Source organism: Atractosteus spatula (assembly GCF_055471065.1).
Source record: "Atractosteus spatula isolate fAtrSpa1 chromosome 10 unlocalized genomic scaffold, fAtrSpa1.hap1 SUPER_10_unloc_3, whole genome shotgun sequence".
NCBI classification, from domain to species: Eukaryota; Metazoa; Chordata; class Actinopteri; order Semionotiformes; family Lepisosteidae; genus Atractosteus; species Atractosteus spatula.
Window position 1 is genome coordinate 1,212,323 of NW_028296623.1, and position 18,583 is coordinate 1,230,905.

The 18,583-nt window shown below is 41.0% G+C and overlaps 1 protein-coding gene across 1 annotated transcript; it reads left to right on the forward strand.

Moving 5' to 3' along the window:
• Positions 1 to 4,687: 4,687 nt before the first annotated feature.
• LOC148812402 (uncharacterized) lies at positions 4,688 to 18,332 on the forward strand. Its single transcript, XM_088908621.1, has 2 exons — positions 4,688 to 5,267; positions 13,213 to 18,332. Exons 1-2 carry the CDS (start codon positions 4,688 to 4,690, stop codon positions 15,201 to 15,203), a joined length of 2,571 nt encoding a protein of 856 aa, XP_088764747.1. The 3' UTR covers positions 15,204 to 18,332.
• Positions 18,333 to 18,583: the final 251 nt, after the last annotated feature.

Sequence of the window (18,583 nt, forward strand, 5' to 3'; positions counted from 1 at the left end):
CAACGCTAGTTCCGGTATGAATTCTCGAGGAGTAATGTGGACATTTAAGATTAATGTACTAATGGCAAGGGACATCACTTAACTCTGTTTTGTTTTGAAGGCAACAATGCCTCAGGACCTCGTGACCTTCAAAAAGGGGGAATATGTAGCGGCGAGGCTTATTAATAAGAAAGAATTAAGTGTTTCTGAGCTTTCCCAAATTAGGCCCCATTTCTCTGTTCATCTCTGTGGTGCAGCCACAGAGAGACTATTCATGCAGGGTGATTTAAGGTCCTAGGACAGCTCCCAAAGGGGGATGCACTTAGCTAAGCCTGGCTATCATGATCAATGGTCATCCATTGGCGCCTATCTGTCTAGGGAGTGCCAGATGGACATCTGGACTGCATTACTAAGTGTCAGGAGTAAGTGACTCATATCTCACCTTGATCAACCAATCAGGGACTGGTAGGGCCGAGTAACCCACGTGGGATGTCCATGGAACTTTCAGCCAATCAACGAGCTGAAGTTCCTCCAGGTAAAAACAGGCAACACAGAGATTCAACAAGATTCAGTAAGATTCAGGAGAGAACTCTGTGGACTTTTCTAAAGGGAATTCAAAGGAGAATTCCAGGGCAGGACGGCCCAGGAGCAGAAGGCTCCCAAGGGCAGGACATTCTCGCAGCGCGCCTCCTGACCATCCTGAGACTCAGCCCGGACAACCACGGAACGGCCAGTGTGTCCGAGTGCCAGAACTTTCCTTTGTTCTAAGAGTCTAGAGTGGAGGTTGCCAGAGAGTAAGCAGCAGCAGGCCTCGTGAACAGGTCATAACTGTGGACAGCTGAATCACTATTCAGAACTAGCTCTTCACCAGGAACGAACCGGTCCTCTTCCTGACTTGCTGGGACCCTCAGTAATCTTTTCTCCTGTGCGCAAACTTTGCTAGTTAAAGCCAACACTAACTAGCAGGCCAGTGAGCATCAGCAGCGCACCGTCGCAAGCCGCACAGCACAGCCTGGCACCGAGCCAGAGAGCGCGGATTGGACAGCAACAAGCCTGCAACTGTTTCTTTGTGCCCGCAGGAGATCTGAATCCCCAGAGATTGGATGAGTATTTAACTTCAATGCATTACAGCTCGAGAATTCAATTGTTATCCCAACCAGTTGATATCAATTTAATTCCTAAGAGTTATGTACTTGTTTTGAGTATCTAATGTAGAAGTTATAACCAAGTTCATTTATGAAACGGTCTTAATGAATGATATACTGAAAGTATGTCCTCTTGATGTGTTACACTTCGTAACTCACTGAATATATACCTTTTGTATTCTGATAACCCTCTCGATAAGATCTGTTAGTTTTACATGCATATTCTATGTATTAATAAATGTATCCTCGTGTATTAGTACCTGTGTGTGTGCGTTGTTTGAGTTATGTTGCATGGTTGGATTCTAAAGCCATCAAAAGAATCAACTTTGTGATTTACTGCTACAATTAATAAGTGTCTCAGTAAAGCCCAAACCCTACAGAACTGGTGCCTTCAGAGAGCCACTACATTTAATTTTGCTACGGCTATGATTACATATTTGGCGTCCCTGAGCCGGTTTTACTACACAAGCAATGGTCCCCTCTAACTTTTAATGGCCTGTGTACAAAGAGAAATTTATAATAATAATAATAATAATAATAATAATAATAATAATAATACTAAAAACTGTATTTTATATAACGCCTTAAAAGGTGGCTTCTCAAAGCTCTTTACAGAATGATGAAGAAAGATGTGAAGACGGGGGTTTAAATTTAATCCTTTCTGTAGGGGGTTTAGACTTCTAAGTCACAAGCTGGGGTTTATGGCAGGAAAGGGGGTTAACTGATAAGGATTGCAGATGCAAGCTAGGAACCCCCCTGGGTGTAATCTTAAACTGACCATTTGTCCAGAACATCGTAAACTGGCCAAATACCATGAACTCCCCTCTTTACCATCAGACCGAGTGACGTCAGAAACGGAGAAGAAAACACTATATAACCCAAAAGTTTGTACCAGTATGGGGAACAATACTTTGGTTTTGTTGTTTCTTGCGGGAAACAAGACTTCGGCTTTATTGTTCCTTGCATGCAATAAACTCATCTGTTTTACTTCATCTCGGGAACAAGAACCTTATTTCTTCTGTTACAACAATGACAACAACAATAAATAAAAATACACAAGATAAAACATAATGACAATATATAGAGGAGACCGTGGATGATGGTACTAAGAAAAGCAGAGGGGTGAAGAATGGAGCCAGTTCAGTAAAGGCTTTTCTAAAGAAGAGGGTTTAGAGTCTGGATTTGAAGGGGTTTAGAGAAGGTGACTCTCTGATATCCTTGGGCACAGAGTTCCAGGGCTTGGGGGCATAACAGGAGAAGGCCCTGTCACCCACAGAATGTAGATGGGCTTGGGGAATAGTTAGGAGAGCAGAATTAGAAGAGTGGAGGTTGCGAGGTGGGGAGTAGGGCGATAATAGTTCAGACAGGTACTGAGGTGCCAAGCCATGCAGAGCCTTATAGGTGAGCACGAGCAGGAGAAATTTCATGTTGTGCATTCTTCCCCTCTGTAACAAGAAAGTGTGCACACTAAATTGAATGGGTGTCAAATTTGTAAAACTGAAATTATTTTTTGTTCATAGTCATTCTCAGAGCCGCATAAAGATCTAAAAGACCGGGACAGCGATTCAATGAGCCCAGGCATAGACACTGAGTATCAGGCAAGGAGGAGCGGTGAGGAAGGAGACTGCGAGAGCATAGATATAGATACTTTATTAATCCCGTGAGGGAAATTGCCATGCAACAGCAGCTTAGCACACTCAACAGAGCCCAGTGTAACGAAATGATACAGTAAGACAACAATATGATACATACAATACAGTCAGGGAGAAGTGCAGTAAAAAGTAAAAATGGATTACACAGAGTTGTTCACACTACACAATATACAAAAACAGACTCGAAAGTCCAGTACACCAAAAGTTGTATTGCACATTATAAATATATTGCACAAATCCGTAGCATATATTGCACCAAAAAACAGTTGTAAACAGGAAAAAAACAGATGTAAGCAGAGAGTTTTATGTTTAGTCCAGAAACAGATCAATGTTGCCCTTGCCCAGAGACACAGCGGATGAACTTAAACTTCTTGCCATATGTAACCGGTACATGTGCTGGTACAATGGAATTCTTACTGACAAGAAGTCAGTAACAATTGTTTAAAAAAGTGTAATAACACAAAGTACAGACAGTACATCAAGACAATATACTGTACAAACAGTAGGCAATGTACAAGTAAACAATGCAGACATGTAAACAGTGACTGCAGATGTGCGAAATAAGAAATTATAATAAGGTAGATGGTGTATGTGTGGTCCGAGGTGCATGACCAAATGTTTTCACCAATCACACTGCTTGTGGGTAGAAGCTATTGAGGAATCTGCTGGTAATGTCTGTATGCTCTTGTATCTCTTGTACAGTCTTATGGCAGAAGGCACGAAGGGTCTTTGTAGATGGGAACGAGAGTGACTGCTCAGTTAATGATTGTTACGTTTGATTATATGTGTTATAGCAGCCTATACTAGTGTTTATTTAGTGTTGGTTTGGAATGTTGTAGTCGTGTTTTAAGGATTGTTATAGTTCTGGTTCTTGGAAAACTCAGTAATTTAGCTAATCTTAGAGCTACTTACCTGCTTTAGTGCATGTCTTTTTCTATTGATTCTTTTAAATTAACGGTATTCGAAAAGAAAAGCGATTTGTTTTGTAAAATTTTTATTTTATACAGGAAAGGCATGTGCGTTAAGTTGATCTTTTCGGAATGCACCGTTTGAAAATATAAATTGGGAGTTAGTATGGACAACTCCTGATGGATATTATATTACAAATAAAGTTAAAGAGATATCGTTTAAAATTGTTCATAGGTTTTATCCAGTCAAATTAGTACTATCTAAATTTAAGCATGAGTAGGATGATTTGTGCGTTTTTTGTCGGGCTGAAAGGGAACCTTTGGTACATTTACTTGTAAGGTGTGTGTTTGTGAAGTTGTTTTGGACGGACTTGCAGAGTTTTGTTTGTAGGCATTTAAAGGTGTTTTTTTTAGATTTGAGGACTTTGATATTGTACTGTGTAAGAGAACTTTTTTTAAAAAAGAATTTATTTATAGCAAATTTATTAGTCATTCTGATTAAATTTCACATTCATAAATCAAAATGGTCCAATAATACTCCCCTTTTTAGCACTTTTCAGATGGAGTTTAAATATTATTTAAATTCTATAAAATGAAAAAAATGCTAAAGCAAGGAAAACATTTGATATATGTAAAAAATATAATTTACTTCGTTACCTCTGCCAGTTATTTTTTTTCTGTTCGTGTTTTTTTCTCTTGTATCTGTTTCTGCTCCTTTAGTTGTATTTGTAAATTATTTACACATTTAATAAAAATAAAAATGTCGACCCTATACGTTACACTATAATATAACGCAAACATCTATTCTGGACTGTTTTTTTCAGATTTTTATTATTCGAATAATATTTTTGTGGTTTATAGCAACGGTCACTAAGGAAGTTCATCTGATAACCCGGAAGTCCTCTCTTTGACCACATTTCGCTTTCTGTGTTCAAGCCCACGTTTTTGCAGCGGCGGCAGCTGCAGGACTTGTCTGTGTCTTCCAGATCGACTCTGGAAAAAAATGGAGAATCTGTTGCTTAATCTGAAAACTGAGGCGCACTCTTTCGTGGAGACTGTGCTTAAATCGATCGTGCATGAAGTTTCAAAAGTTTTCCGAAACCGGACAGATGATTCCGAGAAGTCGATTGAACAAAAACTCCGCCGGATCTCTCAGGTTCTGGCGAGACGGGTCGTGATTAAAATCACGTCTGTCGACAACGGTTTCGGGGTCGAAATCGCGCAAATGAAGCAGGAAAACGAGCTTCACTGTTTCGTGGAGGTTTTGCTCAAATCGTTCGTGTATGAAGTTTCAGAAGTTTTCCGAAACAGGATGTCTGACTCTGAGAACGAGTTTCAAGACAAACTCCGCAACGTCTCCCAGATCCTGGTGAGTCGGGCCGTGATTAATATCACACAGTGTGTGGAGGACAGTTTCGGGACAGAAATAACGCGAATGAAGGAAAACGAGACCTTTAAAGTGCGACTGCAGCTGTGGGAGAAGGAGTCGGGAGCAGGAAGAGATCAGGGACAGACGGATCATGTTGGACTCATGCCTCCCTGTGAAATCACTGCAGAAACAAATGAAGAAACGGAGCCGTCGGGTAAGTGCGATGACTTATGTAGTAATGTCTGTGTTTAAAAACGGTGTTTTTAACTTCCTCACTGTTGAATCTGTACTGGAGAGATGCAGAGCGAAGTAGGAAAGGTTTGTGATGTTGCCGAGGGATTCTTTTCTGCGAACTAAACTAGTTGTGGTCTGGTTATATTCTCATTAAGGTTATTGCTGTTCTTTGAATGTGGCCAGAAACTCGGTTTTGTCTAAGTATTATTGAATTTGTCATCAACTGATACACTTTATTTATGTGAAAACCAATTTAGGAGACTTTGGAGTCTTGGAAATATGTTTGTGGGCAGATTATTTATCGACGTGGCGGTAACTATCTCTTCTGTGCAGTGTTAATGTACCTTATTGTACATTAAAGCAGTGTCCAGTCAGCCAGTGTGTCTGTATGAACCCCTCTCTCTCTCAGTGCAGTGTTAATGTACTGGAGTGTCTGGTCAGTGTGTCTTTATTAACCCCCCTCTCAGTGCAGTGTTAATGTACTGGAGTGTCCAGTGTGTCTGTATGAACACCCCTCTCTCTCAGTGCAGTGTTCATGTGCTGGAGTGTCCAGTCAGTGTGTGTGTATGAACCCCTCTCTCTCAGTGCACTGTTAATGTACTGGAGTGTCCGGTCAGTGTGTCTGTATTAACCCCCCTCTTTCTCAATGTAGTGTTAATGTACTGGAGTGTCCAGTCAGTGTGTCTGTATTAACCCCTCTCTCTCTCAGTGCAGTGTTAATGTACTGGAGTGTCCAGTCAGTGTGTCTGTATTAAACCCTCTCTCTCAGTGTAGTGTTAATGTACTGTAGTGTCCAGTCACTGTGTCTGTATTAACCCCCTCTCTCTCATTGAGGTGTTAATGTACTGGAGTGTACAGTCAGTGTGTTAAATACTGGCAATTTAGACAGAACAAATGTTTTCGTGAAATTACATCCCCGACTGTCCTCTGCTGCCCTTTTCAATCTTCTGCTGAGCACAAAAAGAGTCTTAAGAAAATGATTACAACTTTGTTCGATCAGCTTCCCCTCCTAGACCCTGTTAATTGCTGCGATGAGTTATTGCTTTGTGCTCTGTTTTGCCGTCTTCTGAATATAGTCTGAGGAATACCCAATGATGAACTAATGTAGCTGGTGTAGTAAAGCAGGCTTAATTATTATAGAACCACTAATGTCAAGACAGCGCTTGCTTTTCCCCCACAATTGGAAACTAAAATATAATTTTTTATGGTTTTAATATGTGCATATTTTATGTAAAACAAAATTACATAAATTGGACTACCTTCGGTTCAGGAGCAAGTAAAAGGTTTATTCCCTGCCGGAAAGAGAAGAAACAACATTTCAGCTGTTGAAGAAGGTTTTGATGCCTGAAGAAGGCTCCACAGCCGAAATGTTTCTTTTTTTCTCTTTTCAGCACAGGAATAAACCTCTACTTGTTCCTTTGCAGCCTACGCATGCTGACGCAACTCCCCACCTGAACTACTTTAAGTATTCATGCTGTATATATTATTTATATCTGTAGATTATGTGTTACTTTCAGATTCATCCTGTTTGTGTTCTAGGTTTTGATGTACAGATTTGATTTCGTCACCCCATTTTGATAAATATAATATTGGTTTACCTGCAGTATATTTTGTAGATGGAATATTTAATAGAAGATGTATTCAGTAGTACAAAGCTTTGAGGTCCTGCCTAGTTTGTGTTGAAAGAAAGCGAATGAATGAGTTATTTTCCCCAGACTGTGATTTGTGTACCGGGATAGTCGAGTTGAAATGTATTTAGTTACGCAAAAACGGCGGTATCACCACGTTTTCCTTTGTTTACTTCGCCCATTTGGAGTTCAGTCTGCTAAAGACGAATGAACACAACATGTCACTCCCTTTTGGTTCGGGGACATACGCGATGAGATTCAATTTCATCAGCCTGTGAATGGAGAAAGGAAAACAAAAACATATTTAAGAAATTCTGTCCACATGCACTGAAGTCCACACTTCTTACGCTGCGTCATGGAGGTGTGGACCTGGAGGAAGGGCTTAGGGTACAGTTTGGAAATTGGGACGTGGTCTTATAATGTTAGTGAATAGGGAGGACAAGTTATGCCATGAATCAATAAATGTGTGTTGAATGTCTTATAAACCCTCTTAACATTGACACAGGAGCAGGATTTGTGGCTGCTGCGGTTCGGAGCCTCGCATTGTCTTGCAAATGTGCTCATATGTGTGACAATGAACCCTTTCTCAGTCTGTCTGGGGGGTGGGGCTCAATCTCCTGTCTCCCTTCCTCGATTTAACATCTGATTCGTCCTCACTACCACTACGGGCTTAAGAGCTCATGAATTTAAAGTGAATATTTAACAGGCTGTGATATGTATATATAACCAATATAAATGTCAATATAATATACATATTACTGAGAAGTTATCATCAGTGAATGATTTTAAGATTTTAATGATAAATATCTATTGTACGTAGTGACTTTAAAATCTTTGTATATAAAATTTCAGATTAAAACAAAGTTTTTGCATATTCTTTGCATATTCTTGTGTGTATATATATGGTTCAGCCACAGAACCAGGAGAACATGTCTCCTTCTTCTTATAATATTATTGTGGTTTTGTTTTTGTTACTGAGAGATCTTGGTACATAGTATATATATATAAAACCATTTTCCATTGTAATTCAAGGTTGTGGATCGCTGAAAGTCTAACACACAAGAGAGAATGGTGATATACATAGAAACATTGGAATGCAATCCACTCACCTTTACTGGGGGCAGGTCTCTGCTGCTTCCATTCCTCATCAGAGCCACTACAGCCTTTTTCACAGGAACCGAACAATCTATGTTGTAACCACTCAGAACAAGGCACAAGATAAAAAGATGGTTTCCGTTTTTTAGGTAGTGCTGGATGTCTCTGCCTCAGAGGTGGTAGCACTGACAACGGCCCTCTGGGAAACACTATGAGCACCCATTGATATTCTCATACCTCCTATGTGTGCTAGGTGCTTCATAAGGAACCTGTCATCTCGCATTGTCAGAGTGTCATGCTTCAGCACTGATTGTATTAGGTTTTTGAAATCCGCCTCCTCATTGGCTGAACTTGCAGTAATGTTCACACTTTTGAAAAGTGGAACCATTAAGCCTATCCAGAGTGGGAGATAGCAAGCAAGCCTCGTGAGATGAGGAACAATCTCCGGTAGGAAATGCAGGTTATCTCTATCACCACTGTCCACAGCAAGGAACCTGCATTCTTCACAGATTTCTGTTACCCAGTCTTTCAATGCTGTCGGGCATGCATCAAGGGTACAACTTGGCTCTTGGTCCCCAGCTACACCTATTTTTTCTAGAACTTCATCAGAAGGAAAAGCATCGTATCCTTCTGCTATTTTTTTGTTCTAAGTGTGAGGTTTTAAGTGTGATTTTATCTGTTATGCATGTATACATTTATTCTTTGTTACCTTTGCAGTCCTGCAGCACTTGGGTATATTCTTTTGTCAGGTTATGTCTGGCAGCACAGCCTGAATGTTAGTACTGTTAAGCTCCTACCCTCACAGTGCCTGTAGGTGATGAATCCTGGAATGAAGGGCAAATATGTAGAATGAGTACTATGGTGCAACAACATACATTGTTTCAAATACAAAAAAACAAATCCTGTCCTCACATCGACTTTCGTAACCAAACAATGTGTAAAATGTTTAACAATGTCAGAATAAAAATGAACAATGCAGAGCTTTAATCCAGTACATTTCCTTGGTCTCTTAAGTGTGGTAACAGTGTAACACACCAAATGATGCAATTTTATACCAACTCTGTACTTCCTTAATATACTCTGTTGTGTGAGGGTATAACTTAATAAAGCTCACAAAACTCATTTTATCCTGTTCTATGCTCTGTGAAGGCAGACTTTAATCTATTGTCAAATGGTTAACTCTACTACATTTACTACAATAGTGGAATCACCAGTTTTGTGCCTGCTGCTTCTGGGACATGATACAAACAACGTAAACCGTGCAAACATTCCCAAAGATGCTCAGAACTTCAAAGAGGCAGGTACTTCAATGTACATTATAAACGCCTCTCCTCCTCTACAGGTAATGGAACAATAGAAAGGCAACAGGTCCTTAATAAGCTATTGCATGCAGTAGGTCTGATATCTACTTTTCATACACAATTAAGAATTAACAATCAAAAATCACAAATATGTAGTGCAGTACGTGGAATCTGACCGCTCAAGGTTTAAAAAAAATCAAGCAATTGATGAGTAGTTTAAATCCCCAGAAAGAAATAAGGATGAATGCAAAACACTGTATATTGCTTAGAACTGAAATCTCAAACAACAAATCGTGGCGAGCTTTACACTTCTCTTTTGTTAGCTCCATGATGTCACCCTTTAATCTTAGTGTTCATGTGATGGCCGAATCCCTAGCTAGACCCATGGCCCGGGTATTATGGGAAATGTTTAATGCAAAGTATAGAGAAGTCCGATTAACACTCAAAAAAGTAACAAAAAATGAATTTCACCAAACCTGGCTTAAACTGTGCTTCTTCCCAATTTTTACGTGATTTATAATAATATCCTTTCAGTTACATAGTGCTTCTCTGGAAACCCCAGTGAAAGCGCTCTACAGGTAATGGGGACTTCCCTCCACCGCGTAAATGAAAATAATTTTTACATTGTTATGGATTACAGTTTAAGTGCACATCAAAAAGTCTCTGTATATGTAGATAGAAATTGATAGATTAATATTTTTAAGACCTGCCTACTCACTTTAACTGCAATACCAAGGCCCATCACCACTTCTTTCGTTTATGATATGTTTTTAAAGCATTGCATTCACCACTTAATCATTTCTGCTTTCACATCAGCAATTTCTAACATGTCAGAGATTTTTGGGGGTTCAGTTCTCCTTGTAACACTTACAGAAACAAAACATTATAATTTAAATTCAGAAGTGTGACAAATCCTTTCAAGTTTCACTTGCATGTGTAGAAATATCATGATAACGGCAAATGCAGCTTACTAATTTTTGTAGTATTTCCCGCGATATAAAAAGTTTCTCAAATATCTTTACTTTAAAATAAATTCATGGGAACGTCAACGTAGCATCATAATTACAGTATAGCATTTCTAGTTTGTAAAGTAACTTACGATTTGGAAGAAGAGGTCTTCGCCAGAGATGCAGATAATAAATCAAACATCAACTGCAAAGGCTGGGGTCAGCTGATCAAGAGATCACAATTGAAAGATCTGGTGGTCGTGAACTTGCAGTTTTGTATGGTGCCGACGGCACAATGTGACGTCACGGCCAGAAAAAGAAGGCGCTATATTAAAATGTAAAACATCCACCCCCACCCGACCAGACAGAGTCGGAAAACAAATTGCATTCATTGTTTTCATCACATCCAGTAATTTAAGTACTGAGTGTGTTGGTACCTGTAAAGGTCCTTGTAGTCATATCTGTGTATTCAGAGGTCAAGGTGTGCCCTCATGCTGTATTCTACACCGACTGACCAGAATCACATATAAAAGAACTGTGAGCTAATCGTTTCATGTTTGCGCATAAGAACCCCTGTAAATACAAACACGTGGATAATGCCAGTTTTTCAGATAACCTAGATATATGTTCACTTCTGTTCTGTGAAAATAAAAATATTTTCCAATATTGCCACGGTGTTCATGTGTGAGATGGTAAGACTCTTGTTTCTCGGATGTGTTATGAACTTGTGTAAACTTTGTACGTAGTGCCCCTTAAAAATAAAAGTCCTGAAGTCCTGGTTCCTTTTCACTTTGGCTTTGCATAAAAAAGAGCAACAATGGTTCAGAAAGTTGCAAATTCAAGTCTTTTTAAATACGTGGGTCGACAGACAGGTTGAATCTTCACACGTCCCTTGATGCCTGTTTATTTAAGAAGGAGACAATGCGAAACTGATTACTTCTTCAGATTTTTAAAAAAGGTCACCGCTATGAGGTATTAAGACTTGTTTGTTAAAGCCTCTTTGTAAGAATATACAATTTTGCTAATGTTCGCTTTTTAAGTCTACACCCGCAACTCTTCTAATTGGGGTATGATATTGGAGACAAATTTAATTTTCTTGTTCACACAAACGCATAGAAGATAATGATATTAAATGCAAAATCCACCACCGCCCCCCGTACCTGGGCAAACAGAGGAACAAAGTTGCAGAATTGTTACTCTCGCGCTGGTAACAGAGTGCTTGAACTCGGCAGACGGGGTTACTTGAGGTCCAAGTCACCGTGCATGGTCATGTGATCATCAGAAAAACAAGGCGCTATATCACGGGAATGAAAGCAGCACAAATGCTATTTTTAACAACACAAACCGACACAAACATAGCACTAACAAATGAGGTAAGTTTCATTGTTTGTGCTGTCTGTAGGGGGGCAACTTTACGGAGCTAATTAACCCCCCTCTCAGTACAGTGTTAATGTACTGTAGTGTCCAGTCAGTGTGTCTGTATTAACCCCTCTCTCTCAGTGCAGTGTTAATGTACTGCAGTGTCCAGTCGGTGTGTCTGTATGAACCCCTCTCTCTCTCTCTCAGTGCAGTGTTAATGTACTGTAGTGTCCAGTCAGTGTGTCTGTATTAACCCCTCTCTCTCAGTGCAGTGTTAATGTACTGCAGTGTCCAGTCGGTGTGTCTGTATTAACCCCTCTCTTTCTCAGTGCAGTGTTAATGTAAATGTAATGTATTATTATTATTTCTGTAGTCTTACTTTTTACATGGTAGTTAGGTTTCTGACAAAGCTTGTATATCTAAAATCACATAATATTAGAAACCCCCTTAAACCCTCTTATTCCTCTATGCTTAAACAACCCAAATTGATTGCGAGTATACTAGACGTGTGTTTGTGTAGCTTAAAGCTTACAGCTTTAGCTTGAAGCATTTTTTTAGATCACATGGCCTCAGCTATCATTACTATGCTAATGATACTCATATATACATACATACCAAACCTTATGCTGATGTGGCTGTCTCTATTCTAATTGCATCTCTGACATAAGAACTTGGATGACTCAAAATATCCTTCATGTTAACTGTGACAAGACTGAAACCATGCTTATTGGCACCACCCATCAACTTTATAAAACCCGTAAGAAACCCTATCTGTAGATGGTCTTGTACTTCAGCTTCAGTCTAAACTGAAAAACTTGGGGATGATATTTGACGTTCGACCCACATGCGTAGAATGTTGTCAAAACATTTTCATTCACTTCAGAAATAATATATTAGAAATATGTTATCACTAACTGTTGCTGAAAAGTGTTGTCTAATCTTGAATCGACTACTGTAACGCTCTACTCTCTGGGGTTTCTAAATCACCATTGAAGAAACTCCAGTATGTCCACAATTCGGCAGCCAGAATCCTAACCAGGTCTAGTGCAAGTGTTCACATTACTCTTATCCTGGAGTCCTTGCACTGGCTTCCTGTCAAGTTTCCTGTCGACTTAACAATCCTCCTGCTCACCTATAAGGCTCTCCATGGCTCGGTACCTGTCTGAGTTATCACCCTACTCCCCACCTCACAACCTTTGCTCTTCTAATTCTGGTCTCCTTACTGTCCCCCAAGCCCGTCTACATTGTATGGGTGACATGGCCTTCACCTGTTATCCCCCCAAGCTCTGGAACTCTCTCCCTAAGGATATCGGAGAGTCACCTTCTATAAACTCCTTCAAATCCAGACTCAAAACCTTCTTCTTCAGAAGAGCCTTTATTTAACTGTTCTTTACCCCTCTGCTCCTACTGTACTTAGTACCACCATCTACTGTCTCCTCTAACTGTGTATTCTCATCGTGCTTATATTGTGTATTTTTTGTTGTTGTCATTCTATAAAACGCTTTGAGAAGCCACCTTTAAAGGTGCTATATAAAATATTTTTTTTATTATTATTATTATTATAAAGGTCTTGTTTTCTTGTCCTGTGTTTACAGGCTCAGAGGCCAGTACTCTCTCTGAAGCTGGGGAAAGGGCTCCTCTTGAACAGCAGCACAGTGAGGAGGAGTGGGGCTCCAGTCTGATGCAGGAGACAGTGCTCACTGCCGCACAAGAGAAAGAGAAATTCAGGGAGCAGCACACCGAGAGCAGACAGAGTGTCAAGGATCTGGACTCTGTGCCCACGATGAAGACAGACCCTGAGAGTGAGACTCCTGGGCTCTTAGTATGTGATGATTTTACAGAGATGAATAATCTGGACTCGAACAATATTACACAAGGTTGTAATGAACTGGGCTGTGTCTCTGTACAAGAGCACAGTGAAGAACTGGATGTCTTTAATCTTACAGAGCAGGACATGGAGCCCCAGTTGATTGACTGTGCAGAGCAGCAGACTGATGTACCTGGTGAAGAGAACAGTGTTGAGATACAGCACCGAGAGGAGAGTCAGTACAGGGAGGAGCAACAGCAGCTCCTACAGGGCTTGATAATTAGGCCTTGTTCTGTTCAAGTGGAGAGACTGTCATTGCACAGTCTCAAACAATCATATGATCCCTTAGCATCTGATGACTTTACACACGGGTTTAATAATCTGGTTACTGAAAAAATCGTTGAAAGTTTTAATGAACTGGAGAGTGTGTCTGTTCTTGGGCAAAGAGAGGAACAACTGAATGAACTGGATGGTTTAAGTCTCAGAGAGCTGGAGATGGAGTCCCAGATGGTTCACACTGCTGAGCAGCACACTGAGGGATGTAATGAAGAAAACAAATCTCACTTTCATCACACAGAGCAAGACCATTCCATGGAGCATTTGCAGAATAAGAGACCCCAGCACGATCAGAGGATGAGGAAGAATCACTCAAGGCCTTGCTCAGATGGAGTGGACAAACTGCCATTATGGCACAGGGAGGAGCAGCGTTTCTGTCAGTCTAGCATTTCAAAACCCTATCAGCACCTTCACACAGGAGAGAGACCGTTCAGCTGCAGTCAGTGTGGGAAGAGTTTTAGTCAATCACGCATCTTAAAACGACATCACCGCATTCACACAGGAGAGAGACCATTCAGCTGCAGTCAGTGTGGGAAGAGTTTTAGTGTGAAAAGCCACTTACAATTACACCAGCGCATTCACACAGGAGAGAGACCTTTTAGCTGCAGTCAGTGTGGGAAGAGTTTTAGTAAGTCAAGTCACTTAACAAGGCATCAGCGCATTCACACAGGAGAGAGACCTTTCAGCTGTAGTCAGTGTGGAAAGAGTTTTAGTCAATCACACATCTTAAAACGACATCACCGCATTCACACAGGAGAGAGACCATTCAGCTGCAGTCAGTGTGGGACGAGTTTTAGTCGGTCAGATGACTTAAAAACCCACCAGCACATTCACACAGGAGAGAGACCTTTCAGCTGCAGTCAGTGTGGGAAGAGTTTTAGTCGGTCAGGTGACTTAAAAACCCACCAGCACATTCACACAGGAGAGAGACCGCTCAGCTGCAGTCAGTGTGGGAAGAGTTTTAGTAAGTCAAGTCACTTAAAAACCCACCTGCGCATTCACACAGGAGAGAGACCGTTCAGCTGCAGTCAGTGTGGGAAGAGCTTTAGTCGGAAAAACCACTTACAATCACACCAGTGGATTCACACAGGAGAGAGACCATTCAGCTGCAGTCTGTGTGGGAAGAGTTTTAGTCACTCCTTTAACTTAATATCCCACCAGCGCAATCACACAGGAGAGAGACCGTTCATCTGCAGTCAGTGTGGGAAGAGTTTTAGTCAGTCAAGTAGCTTAATATCCCACCAGCGCATTCACACAGGAGAGAGACCATTCAGCTGCAGTCAGTGTGGGAAGAGTTTTAGTCAGTCAAGTAGCTTAATAACCCACCAGCGCATTCACACAGGAGAGAGACCGTTCAGCTGCAGTCAGTGTCAGAAGAGTTTTAGTCGGTCAAGTGACTTAAAAATCCACCAGCGCATTCACACAGGAGAGAGACCACTGTAGCGGCAAGGTTTATTAAAATACAGGAATTAAGTTTGCTGCTCCCTTGCCAGTCTCTCTCCCTCATCTCCAGTGGTGCTTGATACAGAGAGGTCATTCCATTTGGTTCGCATTTAAGGTGTTTTTGTAGCTGATAGAGTGTCCTGATAAGGAACAACTCCCAAAGCTGAGACACATCAGCCACTCTAATGAATGGTCATCTCTGGTGCCTCACTGTCTGGGAGATTCCAAGGGAGAGTCTCATCCCATGTGGTTTACAACCCCAAGGTCAGAGTTCATGGCTACTCATCCTCACACGGGGCACCAATAAATGTAGGCAACCATTGAGTGACCGTAGTTCTCCAGGTAAAACTCCAGGTCCTCCTGGACATCCTCAGACTCAGCTCAGACAGTCACGTAACTGCCAGTGTGTCCCAGTGCCAGGACTTTTCCTTGTTCTAAGAGTTGAGAATGGAGGTTGCCAGCGTGTAACCAAAGGATCCACCCGAGGTTAGCCCAGCAGCAAGCCTCGTGAACCCACCGCGAACGCTCACCTGATCAACGAGTGAACTACGGTCGGAACTGTGGACAGCTGTATATCAGTATTCAGAACTCGCGCTACATCGGGAACGAAACGGTCTTCTTCCTGTCTAAAGATTGTGACTTTTCTGTGTGCCAACACTAACTAGCCAGTCTTCAGAGAGCATCAGCAGCGCACCGCAGCAGAAATCTCTCCCTCCTTCTCCTTCTCTCAGGTCGAACCAGCACTGCCTTGCACCAGGCCACAGAGCGCCGATTGGACACGGCAACAGCCTGCCACTGCTTCTTTGTGTCTGCGGGAGATCTGAATCCTACCTCTAACCATATATATATAATAGTCCTCTAAAGTTAACCGGAACTCCAACCATATATGTATAATAGTCCTCTAAGTTTATCCGTATACTAGAACTCCAACCATTTATGTATAATGAACATCTAATCACAGACGTATAACGATAGACGTATGTTAGAATTGTAGTACTGTAATCCTTATATTTTAAAAGACTATTTTGCAGTTTTACACCTTGCACATTCAGTAGTTAACACATAGGTATCTATAAGCTCAATTCTGTGGATATGTTAACTTGATCAAAGTAAAAATGTAATGTAAAAACATTTTAAAAATCAACAAGCAATACCTTGACAAGACTGTGAACACACTTTCTCTGACATCACTGCCGCCTACTCTCCGAAGTTGGTTTATCTGGAAATAATATTATATTAGAAATAATGTTAGAAGCTACTAGATCTTCATTAATTAACTAATGAGACATACCCATTTACACATTCAATGGAACAAACACATTTTCACATATTAACAGCTTTTTTGCAGTATTTTCTCAGTCTATAAATACAAAGTGACCATTTTTCAAAGTAAAAAAAAATTGTAGTAACTTTTTAGAACATGAAAACACTTTATTTTGCAATTAAAGGATAAGCAATATTATACATTAAAAACAGTAAGATCCATCAGGATTGCGAGCAGCTCAAACTCGGTCTCCCGGACAGTTGGCTGGAGAAGCTCTGTTCACAAGATGGGGCAGCAGGCCCGGCTTGGCTGGAGCTGTGGGTGAGACGTGCCCAGATCCGAGCTGGCATGGATCTGGGCACGTCTGAGGCTGCCTTTCCTGCCCCAGAGATGCGAACAGCTGGACTTCTTCATCCGTCACAACTGTGTTTTCCCCAAGATGGTGCTGCAGTGCTTCCATGCTGGGGAGGACTTCTTCTGCCTGGTGTGCGTGCAGTGGACGGAGGGGCTGCTGCACCTCTTTGTCAGTTGTGATGGATTGAAGGATTTGAGGGTGTACTTGACAGCCCTGCTGGATGGCCTGTTTTGCTCTGTTCGAGGAGCTGTTCTTGACGGGGTACCCTGGAAAGAGCTGTTCCTCTTTGGATACCGCGGGTCTGAGGAGGGGGTTAATGCCATTTTAGCGAACCTCCTCCTCAGCCTAGCGAGGGCAGTTGTCTGGGAGAGGGGGAACCTGGTGATGTACAATAGCCTGAAGCCAGACCTTGTCAGGCTGTACATCGCCAGGGTGAAGGACTGCTTCTCTCTCAGCCTGGCCTACTGCAGGGCTGAGAGGCAGATGGACGACTTTTGCAGGATCTTCTTAAAAAATAACATCTTTGTGGAACTGCGAGAGGAAGACCTGTACTTCAGGCTCTGAGGTGGGGGTGTCTCCTAATAGAGAAAGATAAGATCAGAATATATTTTATGTTTGTGGTTTAGGGTTGTTTTATTTATTTTGTTTTCTTGTGCCTTAATTAGCTTATTTTTTTCTTGAACTATGTTTTATATACAGATTGGATTGGTGTTGTAATTGTCAATTTCTTATTTTCTTTTTGTTTTTAAACCATTTAAATACTTTATTGCATTATTGATAAATGAAAGATAAAAAAGGCGTTGCGTTTAGGTTGCAGTTTCCCCTGGCGACATTTGTTCAAATCTCACTTCCGACAAAGAGCCTCTCTCGTTAGAATAGAAACGACAGAACTTCTAAGTAGAAAACATTTTCACATCTCACATTTCATGTGTTTAATGTTAAGTGTCTTAGTGGTTGCCTCGGTGAATGATGGCTCTTCTCCCTTGCAGGGTGACGTTAAACTTCTTCAGAGGAGTCTCCCACGTACAGCTTTTCTTCATCAAGAGCCGAAGCAACAGAGACAGACTTCAAACTCAAATGAATTACTCCTTGAGTGTTTATGACAGTCTTTAAAAAGATGAGAGCAGGCGAAACCATCTTTGGAAATGAGCAAATTTAGTTCGTACAGTGCTGAGTACCCCCGTTTGTTGCGCGGGAGACCGGGGTACGTTTCTGTGACAGGGCGCTGGTTTAATTTTTTTAATTGTTTGAATCAAATCTGAATGGCCAAGTGGTTAAGGTGTTGGACTTTAAATCCAATAGACAAATGTTAATTTTTAAACCCCCCTCCAGGTAGACTCTTATAAATATTCTGAAGTGATAGAATAGTTTGAAGATTTACACTCTATTTAAATGTCAATTTATTAAATTTCAGTTCTCCCCGGGATAACTGAACTCTCACAATCGCATACTGAAGGCTTTACATGCAGTAGCTATGTTGCAGTTTCTAATAAAGATGGAATTAAACTGTTTGTTTTGTGGCTCCCTGATCCACTTCTTGATCCAAATGAAATGTTTAATATGATCCCTCGAGAAAAAAAAAGTCCTTGAGTCATTTTCCACCTGGAATGATTGATGCCCCATCAAACCTTTTGTAATATCCCCGGAAGTTTATAAAGTAGAATCCTGGTTTGTGGCTTAAATTCAAGATAAACAAGACTAAGGAAACGAGTTGGAAACTTGATGTCGAACTGGGATTTAAATCACCTGGAACATTTCACT

What these genes read in the sequence shown, in the direction of transcription:
- LOC148812402 (XM_088908621.1), top strand. Translation starts at nt 4,688, where the DNA reads ATGGAGAATCTGTTGCTTAATCTGAAAACTGAGGCGCACTCTTTCGTG. An exon ending in TGAAGAAACGGAGCCGTCGG is followed by an intron (nt 5,268 to 13,212) that starts GTAAGTGCGATG and finishes CTGTGTTTACAG; the next exon opens with GCTCAGAGGCCAGTACTCTC.